Source organism: Ictalurus punctatus, chromosome 5 (genome assembly GCF_001660625.3).
Source record: "Ictalurus punctatus breed USDA103 chromosome 5, Coco_2.0, whole genome shotgun sequence".
Lineage (NCBI taxonomy): Eukaryota > Metazoa > Chordata > Actinopteri > Siluriformes > Ictaluridae > Ictalurus > Ictalurus punctatus.
Genome location: NC_030420.2, coordinates 4,111,154 through 4,122,317, shown reverse-complemented (window position 1 = coordinate 4,122,317; position 11,164 = coordinate 4,111,154). Strand labels below are relative to the sequence as shown.

The 11,164-nt window shown below is 39.0% G+C and overlaps 1 protein-coding gene across 1 annotated transcript in view; it reads left to right on the top strand.

Moving 5' to 3' along the window:
* The window catches only part of disp3 (dispatched RND transporter family member 3), a 44,906-nt gene that overhangs the window by 18,272 nt on the left and 15,470 nt on the right, over nt 1–11,164 (top strand). Inside the window, exons 2-6 of the mRNA XM_047155420.2 lie at nt 3,752–4,955; nt 5,244–5,463; nt 7,021–7,157; nt 8,633–8,767; nt 10,104–10,264. Of these exons, the coding sequence (XP_047011376.1) occupies nt 3,971–4,955; nt 5,244–5,463; nt 7,021–7,157; nt 8,633–8,767; nt 10,104–10,264 (1,638 nt within the window). The 5' untranslated portion in view covers nt 3,752–3,970. The remainder of the gene's footprint in view (nt 1–3,751; nt 4,956–5,243; nt 5,464–7,020; nt 7,158–8,632; nt 8,768–10,103; nt 10,265–11,164) is intronic.

Below are 11,164 nucleotides of genomic sequence, written 5' to 3'. Positions count from 1 at the left end.
TTTTGTCTGTTTATCTCGACAGCATCCTGTGCAATAAAGAATTTATACTCTACAGTAGCGAAAGCCTCCACCAGATGTTAAACTGTGAGTCCATGGTGCCGACAGATGCTGCATTGCACCTCCTGAGGTGTTTATAGACAAACAAATGCCTCTTTTAAAACTACATTCTCCTTCAAAAAGTCTAGACACATTAAGCTGATTGGTGCCGGTGTGGCGCCCTGCTTTGAGTGCAGGCTTTTTGGTGTATCTGGACGAGTGAATGGATTCATATTACTGCAATAGCTGGAAGAAATGTAAGCTGCAAGCCGTTCAATAACTGTAAGATTTTCTTAGTATAGTGAAAGAATTGACCAGACATTCTGCTCACACATCATATATTTCATATAAATAACTTAAAACAATAACATAGCAGTATTTTGGCAGTCACAGATCTTAATTTGTGAATCCATTTAACATCTCATGCTTGAAACCTGATCACATCCACCCCTATGAAATATATGAAATAGTCACATCAACAGGAAGTTCTGTAATTTCTGACAATAAAGGAAAGAAGCTATGTCAGTACTCTCATTCTTTTTAATTTATTTACATATATTTACAAAGTACACCCCATTAATTATACATCCATCCATCCATCCATCCATCTTCTATACCATTTATCCTTCAGGGTCACGGGGAACCTGGAGCCTATCATTGGACAGGGTGTCAATCCATCACAGGGCACAATCACACACACACACTCACTCATACACTATGGACACTTTGGACACGCCAATCAGCCTACCGCGCATGTCTTTGGACTGGCGGAGGAAACCGGAGTACTCTGAGGAAACCCATGTAGCACGGGGAGAACATGCAAACTCCACACACACAGAGCAGCAGCAGGAATCGAACCCCCGACCCTGGCGGTGTGAGGCGAACGTGCTAAGCACTAAGCCACCGTACGCCCCTTAATTATACATTTAAAGTCAAATATTAATTAATACAATATTTTAAATAAGTCATTAGAACACCCTTTATGCCCTTGTACCATTAGCATGGATTCTGTATATTTGCCAATTCTATGCTAAAACACTCAACCCTGTTAGTAAAGAAACATTAAAAAGCATGAAATATTATTGCCTGAAATGATTTAACACATAACAGTTTCAGTGTTAAAATGTACATAAATATGATTTTTTTTTTTTTTAAACGCTAACATTTTTTTCAAGTCTTTTATAGATCTTAAATCACTACCATTAGTTCTTTCATTATGACTAATTTAACATATGTGACTGACAGCAGGCTGCCAGGAGGGAGGTAAATGACTACCCTAACAAAGTTTGGTCTCAGGCTACAACAAGATGCCTGGAAGGCATAAAGATGGGAATCAGGCTTCAATTTGTGTGAAAGCATCTGAGCTGTCAAAATGGAAATGGGACATGTGACAGCAGCATTGTAAAACTCAAGGTGCCTCTATCCGTATTGAATATTTAACCAAGGCGATCATTTCCGAGACTCTAAAACTGCAGGGTTTAATATTCACTACCGTCTTCCTGTGATAACTCCTTTCTTTTCTTTTTTTTTATTCCTTCTTTTTTTTTTATTCCTTCACTACTTCATTTGCAAAACAAGTGAGGAGATGTGTAGAGATATACTTACTGAGAACCGTTATCACTGGATATGTCAGGGTGACTGATGAACGTTTCCGAAGAGGTTTGCTAATGTACACTTATCGCTGGCATGTGAGTGGTTTAAACCGAAATGTTGAGAGATGACTTCTAGAGTGTTCCGGAGCTCTGAAATTTGTCCCAGAATGCTTATTAGTGTCTTTGCAGCCCACTGGCATGCCAGGGGAGATTCTTTAACACCTAAATCAAACATCGATCCTCCAGCAGGCCAGACTAACAGGTGAAATATACCGACTCTCTGCAGGGAAGAGATACAGGGATTAAGATACAGGGCTATCTATACACGGATGCTTCCCCTGAGCATAGCTCGGCTATTTTTCATTGAGAACACCTGGGGATACCGTCCACTGAAAATCTGAATGGCCTTGGGTTCCTTAACCTTTATAATCTGACCCATTTTATATGTTGTAGAGCAATGCTAGAAATTCTTTATATTCCACAATGTACTTTTGTTTCATTATGGCTCGATTTCATTTTCGGAAAAAAAAAATCATATTAAACGTTATGTTCGGATTATTATTTTTAAAAAAAATTTACGTTGAAATTAGAAATGAAGAAATTAAATGGAAATAATACCGGCCATATAACGTCATCAATTTCCCAACCTACCTGACATCCACTGGACATTATATCATGGTACATAAGACCTTTTTGTACAAAATTGTATATTATACGCTGCCCAAATACTCATTCTATTTTAAACATAAACGTACTACCTTTAGAGGGACTTCATATAGACCAATATCACTACAGGCAAGTGAACAATGGGTCACCTTAGGATGATTTGGGTGGTTCAGGAACCATTTTCTAAAAGGAGAATTCCGTTGTATGGTTCTTCATACAAACTTAAGGGTTCTGCTAGAGGGACAAATCAAAGAACCTTTATCACCTCTAATGGTAGAAACAGCTATAATTCAAATCACAGGTTTATAATAATGCGGATGTTCTAGTACGTTATAAACATTGATATAATACTTAAAATGGCGAGGAGTTCTGTAAGATATTTATTTAACAATCTCCAGTATCAGCACTTTGTTATAGTTAAAGGTAAAGCGGCAAATTTAGTTCCCCACCACCGGAAAGTCCTCAGGGCAGATGTATCATTTCTTGATAGCATGACGAGCCGTGTTTTATGTCTCATTAACCACAAGAGAGAGCGAAAAGCGAGGCTGGTGTGAGAACGACAGGAGCTAACTTGTTCCGCAAACGTTCCGCAATATTATACATAATTATAATTTGTTTTTTCTTTGTTTTTTAACGTATGTTGCTGTTTAATAAATATGAAAAATGTTAGTATTTGTAAATTGCTGTGGTATAAGAGGAATAAAACACTTCAAGGGGTGGTGTTATTGGAAAATTATTATTCAGGGTGGTAACAGTAATTACGCTTCATGTCAGACCACATCACACCACCCCACTGTTTATTATTGACCTATAGCAGCACATCCCCAAGTGTTAATTATTCCTTCCACACCTCACATCAGGAGGATCTATTTACAGCTATATGTCTATTTGTATATTTCTATAAACATTATCACCTGTATATTCCTAATGATATATTTAATATAGAAATAATATATATTTCTAATATTGGCAGTTATACGATCCTGTGAAATAATGTAAAGGTTAAGTTTGCAAGTGGAATTCAAGCAAACAGCATACCTTGAAAATAAAATGCTATTTAAAAACGCTATTTATTATTAGTGTGGGATCCGTTGTAACCCATGCATTCTTGATACATTCTCACTGAGCATACAGTCAATAACTACAACTACACAATTTTTCAGTTCAAGGGAAAAGTTTCAAGTGTAACTTACAATTGAGCTCTCGTCATGTTTTGTGCCCTTGCAGATAAACACACGCCAGCCATCCTTTGCTGGTGTGAAAGCTTTCACAGCTTACCTGATAAGAGAGAGAGGGTATGAGGGAGGGAAATTTATCACCACACATACACATGTGCTGTGTTTGGCATCCTAAGCCAAAGGCTCAACCCTGTCTGGGCCTGTGTGTTGCCCATGGAGACCTGACTTCACGGTTTCCTTTCACACTTTTCCCCTTTTTTCTATTTCCTCTTTTCTCAGGATTCAAAGGCCAAAGGCTGTGCTCCGGCAGCCTAGTGAAAGACAGAATTAACGACTGTGACCTTGTCCTCGAGAACAGCCATTTACCAATAACCTGGCACTCTCTGGAGACTGCTGCATAATTCAGACCGGTTTCATCGCAGTTTCACTGTATGTGGAGATAACAAACGGGTACACCAGGCCAGCAGTGATATAACTGCCTGTTTGTCTCGTAATACCATGGATTCAGAGGATGAACCCTTGTTGCTCCAGGCTATGTGGGACTTTAGTGAGTATGAGGAACAAGATGATGAAGAGAAGGAAGCTTGCAATGAAGGTGTGGAAGTGATCAGCAGAGAGCCGGTCTGTAGAGGATTGTGGTGGGTGGTAGGATGGATTTACACTCGACCCTGGGCCAGTGGAGTGGTTCTTGTTGTAGGCTTCCTGCTTCCCTTAACTCTTTCTACCTACATGTTTGTCTACTGCGAGCCCCTGGACATTGATCTCTCCTACAGTGCCTTTGAAGTAAGGAGCCATTCATCTGCAGAGCGCTTCGATGCACTCACTGTTGCACTGAAAAGCCAGTTAGGGTCTTGGGATAGACACCGGCGTGATGCAGAGGGGTTTGATTTTGAATCGAATGCCCTTAGGGATTTGCTGTTGCTGAAATTAAACAGACAAGAGAAACAGCCAGCGGTCACCAATCAGACACGATTATCTGAGGTTAGACAGGGTAAATTTGAGGTAGCACAAAAGCAAGAAGACCGAATTAACACTAAAACAGAGCAAATGATGAAAATGCTGGATGATGAGAAACAAGAGGGGAAAATGAGACAAGCCAGAAATGGGACACAATCGAACAGAACACAAGTGAATGAGGAATCAAGCTCAGCTCTTGTCAGAAAAGCAAGATTCGCAGGTTACTCCTACCTACAGACCCAGGCTCTCTGGAGGATGGAGCTGGTGTTTGTGGCTCAGGGTGACAAGGACAACAACATCTTCACCCCGGAGCGTCTTCAGACCATCCACCACGTGGAACGACTCCTCATGCAACATCCACAATTCCAGCAGTTTTGTTGGAAGCCTCTGGAAGTGTTGAGGGACCTTCCTCTAGGGCCTTCATACTGCTCACCCCCTAGCTCCCTCCTCTCCTACCTCTTCCCCAGCGAGAGAGGAGGGAAGATCTACTTTGACGGTATGGGCCCAGACTTGGCAGATATACAAGGTGAGTCGTTTATAGCAGCCAAATCAAGCTACAGTGACTTTTATTGTGATATACTGTACTCTTCGGATTGGTAGTCCAGAAGCTTAACCAATAAACCACCATGGTCCCATACAAAACAATCTACAGTATACTCCCTGATGTTTTTGTTTTGCTTTTGCCCATTTAATATAACAATAATAACAATACCAGTTAAACTTGATATTATATCCAGATCATGTACAGCTGCAGTTATTAAACTAAACCTAGCAAAAATATGGAACTTGCTCAGATTCCTCCTTGTTGGTCCAGGTGCTTTGAGTCTGGCGATCACCCACCCCCAGTTTTATTGGTATGTGGATGAGACACTCACTCCAGACAGCCTTCATTCCTCCCTCCTCCGCAGTGAGATCCATTTTGGAGCACCACTGCCATCCTTCTACTCTCTACAAGACCGGCCCATGGAGCAGAGACGAAGATTCAGGGACTTTGTAGTCCAGTATGCTGAGATTCTGGCTCAGCAGTCCACCAGGTTAGATACAGATTACTATCAAAGTGGATCGCTATTAACTGAATGTGTTAGGAGGAAGTCTAGCTCTCTAAGAATGGGTTTGGATCAATGACGTGGATTATTATTTTTTAAATATTCAATACATATACATTGAAGTCCCAGTTTATTCTCAATCTGTTAACTAATAAACTTGTAACTTGGTGTATCATTTGGAGTCCCAAATGAGTCAAAATATTCGAGGATTTCACTGTTCAATGGTTACAGAACATGAAACTTCAGTGTCCGATAGACTCTTGATCAATTCTAAGCTTCCCCAGCAACTTGTGAGAATCAGCTTCTGCTATTATATACCACAATACCGAGAATCCTGTTATTACTTGTTGGGTAACTAATCCATCATGAAACTTAATTCCAAGGTTCACAAGAGAAGTATTTTTTTCAGTTCAGTGTTTCTGACAGTACTTTGAATCAAAGGCACTTGCCTTTGAATTTCACATTATTTTCTATAACACTTTGATAGTATTTTGAACAAATGACCCTATAGATAATAAAACGACATAATTGTCTTGATCAGAATAATCATTCCTTTCAAATGGGCTTAGTGTGCCAAGATATAATTAAGATAATCCGTATTACATCCCTCTGAACAGCCATAGCAAGAGATATTATTTGTTCCTTATTTCTAAGTACTCTGCATGATGCAGAACTGCCAACATTTCTAACAAGAATATCTTATCAGGCAGAGAGAATTGTACAATAAAAACCCTAGTGCGTTTCGGTGGTCCCATGCCGACTGCATTAATGATAAACAGCACATTCTACCAAGAGCTTCTTTTTTTTTAACCAACTAGAGATCACAGGCCCACCCTCTGGTTTTCTAATGGTTTGTAAGCCCAAGCTTCACAAATTCACAAAATCAGAGTGCACTTAGTTAAAGTTGGCATGAAGCAAAAGTAATTGCTAGTACAATTAAAAGCATCATTCACATCCGGTGTCCTTTCCCCTTCGGTGAATCCTGTGTCCTTTCCCCTTCAGTGAATTGTCTTTCCTGCCAGGAGAATTTTTATTCATGACCAGTATTTTATTAGAGAAAGCAGAAAAGCTTCTATTTCAGATGTCTTCCATATAACCATACAAGAGCTAAAAAAAAAAACATGAATGCTAAGGCTAATCCGTAAATGTTGGCACCTTTGTATAATTCTCCTTGAATCATAAACCGTTCCTCATTGTGCTAGCCAATTTGCTCCATTCCTTTCTTTCTTTGTCATTCTCCCTGTAGTTCTTTTCACTCCTCTCTTCATCTCGTTCTCAGCAAGGCAAAAGTGCTGTATTGGGGTCCGCATAATTATTCCTTAAAATAGGCTTAGTATATGCAGTGATCTAATAAGATAATTCCATGTTCCTTCATCAGACCATCCATGCTGAGCAATCTTTTTCTTGTCTGAGCTAATATCTGTTCCCGCTTTCTTTTGTGCCCTTTTGAATCACGTTCATGGTCCATTTGCTTTCAGCCTCTTTCTCTTCCACACATATCTCCTCCCTGCTGTCCTTTTACTTCTCTCTCCATCTCTTTCACAGCAAGGTGAAAGTGCTGTATGGGGGTACAGAGCTTTTTGATGATGAGGTCAGAAGGACGTTCCACAGCGACATGTTGCTGGCATTATTCAGTGGCGCCTGTATAGCAGTGCTGGTCTATATCCTCACTTCTTTCTCATGTAAGATTTGCATGCACTTCTTTCATTCCATGAAAGCAGTTCTAGGATGGGATTTTTAGTAATGAAGCAGAAATAATCAATTGTTCGACTTTAGTGTATTTTAAGTAAGGAACAATTGACAACGGGCCGTTGAATTATTGGAAAATAATGCACACCCGAGGTGGTAATGCGATGCGAAGTGGAGCGGCCATTACACCTCGGGTGTGCATTATTTTCTAATAATTCAACCGACCGGGGCCAATTATTCCACTTATACCACAGTTAACACACCTCGAGATATCGTTCAGATGTTTCATTTCAAGACATTTGTCAGGTTTTTGTCCTTAAAACGCTCTTGTGTGTGGAACTAATTTATTACGCATCCCAAGTCAAGCATCATTTTAGAACTAGTAATGGAGGCTTGAGCCACTGGTATGCAGTTATTGCAGAGAAATTCACAGTGTTTTTATTTATTTATTTATTTCATGCTAACAATATAAAAATAGAACAAATAAATAAATATTGATAAGCCTACTTGTTCACAAGGTTGTTGTTTTTTTTAATATATAGTTGTTGTTTTTTTTACTGCAGAACATACAACGAATAAATACATAAATATTGATATTTGTTCACCGGTTTATCACACATGCTCTCTCATGCACTCTTTTTCTTGCACTCTCTCTCTCTCTCTCTCTCTCTCTCTCTCTCTAATAACTGCAATAGCTCAAGTATATCAATAGCTCAAGCCTTGGTTTCGCCTCATGGCCCCGTCGTCTATTAGCCCTTACTTATTTCTGTAAAATCGATATTTTCTGTCTTTTTATTTGTTGTTAAATGCGTGTGCTCCGGTGGACAGTAGGCTAACTTTTCTGTTATGTCATTTAACTCAGCGAAGTGATATGGAACTGTAATGCGGTCAAGAACTGACTGGAACCGCTTTAGCTGTGTATTCACTGAAAAATAATTGCACACCTCAGAACGTCTGTCAGCCAATCAGAATCGAGAATTCAACAGCGCTGTGGTATATATATATATATATATATATATATATATATATATATATATATATATATATATATATATATATATATATATATAGATAGATAGATAGATAGATAGATAGATAGATAGAAAAAAAACTATTATTTTACTCTGTTAAGGTCAACAAGCTTTAATTTCTAATATAGCATAACCTCAACCTTAAACTATGCATTTTTATGGGTTAGCTTGGTGAAATGGTGTTTGAGCACTACATAACATGTCCTCAAAAGTTCTTATAGCACAACCCATGAAAATATAAACCTCCAATAAGTCTATTAAACCAAAAGCATCAACACAATACCACTGAGAATGATTTGATTTGTTATGATGCAGCGGCATTACTTTTAGTCATTTACTCACATGCCAACGTTCTTACATTTTAATAATAAATTTTGGTAAGACAAATTCAGCTATCTAACCGGAACCTCCTCCACTCTCTTCTTCTTCGCGTGTAGTGTTTCTGACATTCTTTGGCTTGGCTAGTATCGGCCTCAGCTGCCTGGTGGCGCTGTTCCTCTATCATGTGATGTTCGGGGTAAAGTACCTGGGCATTCTCAATGGTGTGGCAGCCTTCATAATCATTGGCATTGGTAAGTGCTCACTGATGAAATCTTTCCATTGTGAGATTATTACAGAATTCAATTCAATTCGGTTTGATTTGTATAGCGTTTTTAAACATGGACATTGTCACAAAGCTGCTTCACAGAAACATATACATTCCGGATATGAGTTTTAGATAAGTTTTCCCATTGGTGTGTATGTTTAAACTTAATGTACTCTCATGTGATGGAGTTTGAGACGGATGCAAGTGCAGCTTAAGCATTTATTTAAGAGACGGGCAGACAAATCCGAATCGGAAGGCAAAAACGTGGTCAAAAAACAAGCGAGGGGTCAGACAAACAATAAAAAGCTAGACTTAGAGAAGAATCGAGGAACGCGAGGATATTAAAAGGATCAAAACCATAGAACAAGGATTAAAGTCTTGGTACGGGTCTGGCGGAAAACACAGAAACTCACAATACTTCGCACTGACCAAGACACAAGAGGGGTTTAAACGCTAAACCTAATCAAAGGTGGAAATGAGAGCAGCTGAGATATTAGGAAGGAACCAATTACATATCAAGGGCGGAGACAGGATAGAAACCAAAACAAAACACACGTGCCATATTAAACAGTGTCAGTTTCAACCAGTTCATACAAGCTAAACACACTCAGTGAGACGGGAAAATCCGTCACATGTACGTTATACTGATTTCATTGCACCTCAAGGCTGCAGCTATAGCACATGCTTCGAAAATCCCACCACCTGCTGCACTACTCACATTTACTAGAGTGTATAATTAGAATGCAAGCAATTAGTAAAGTTTTGTGTTTGGTGCAAAGCTAACATTTAACGCTGCTGCTAGTGCAATATACAGGCACCTCGCCTTGGACAGAAATGTGAGGAAATGTGAGAACACAACAACTCTTAGCTGAAATGTTGGCCAACAACTTGATGACCCATGCAACGATGACTCTTTTACTGGCTTCAAGATTCCAGGAAGTAGATTCTATGAAGTTGGAGTACTTTTTACTCCTGTTATAAAGACTGTCCTCTACCAATATGTTGTCAGTATTCAGCCAGCCATTTTTAACTGATTAATCATAATCACAGGATTTGATGAGCCGCTGAGCCACTGCTGCAGTCGAATTCTTCTTTTAATGGCTCCGCAAAGGCAGATCTCTTTATGAAGATTCTCCATTTCCTCTTCTGATCCCACCGTAGCCTGGGGAAATTCCCAATTCACAGAGTTTGCCTTTATTACAGAAAAGCTCTGTTAGGCACGTGGAGCCGTCTTTTAATTGGCTATAACTCTTGTGCTTCTTGAGCCTGTTTCATCATAGAAATACCCTCTCTGTCCTTTCCTTCTCTCTATCTCGTTCTAGGTGTGGATGATGTGTTTGTGTTTATCAGTACGTTCAGGCAGGCAGTTCATGTTGTAGGAGCTGAGCAGCGTATGATCCACACGGTGAAGACGGCAAGTCGTGCCACCTTCCTCACCTCCTTCACCACGGCAGCCGCGTATGCAGCCAATGCCTTCTCCCAGGTACTGATACAACAGCATTTTTATTTCATTTCTACATAGCAAACTCGCTGAACTGGAACAAGCATCAGCTTCACCATTGACTGGAAAAGTTCCTTTGTGTTGTTCCAAGTTACAGCATCAAATCGATAGTTATTCAACTTAAACCTCAGAAGTCTATGGTTATTTGTGGATTCCCAGCTTTAATAGTCAATATAAAACGCCCAATTTCAAATAAATATGTGGCGTTTTATGCTTTTTTTTATTATTATTATTTTATTCAGCACAGAAATGTTGATAGGTGTAGGGATTGATTGCTTAAAAAGACTTGCTTGAAAGCCCGCTGTTTAGAGTACAATTAAATTCCACCTTGAAAAAGTATAGAGAAAGTATAAAACAGCAAGAGTGATTTTTTTTTCTTGTTAAGTCACACATTTTTTTTTTTTTTTTTTTTTGACAAGCTGCATCTTAAGTAAGTCTCTACGCCAAATAAAGCTTTCATTATTAAGCAGTATTAAGTAAGAAATCTGTGTGCCATTACACCACAGCTTAAAAACAAACAAACAAACAAACAAAAAAACAAAAAAACCACAACAACCACCCTGGGACAATAATAGAAAACAAAATGACAAGTCATGAGCATTCACTGTATCGAAAGGATGAAAACCCTGGGGACTGTAAATGAGCCACATGTTGACAGATGTTTAGCAGCATCTCAGAACACAAGATTGAGACAGAAATGATTAAATAAGCTGTAACAACGTCGCAAAAATAAAACTATAAGGCAGGAGCGTTTAGACTTTTTAACCTTGAGTGACATCAGTTCATGTTTATTCAGTACATGAAAATGAGAATGAAGATTTCGCTGAATTGGTGGGAATAATAATAAAATATGCAACAACAACAAAAAAGCAGAATAATTAA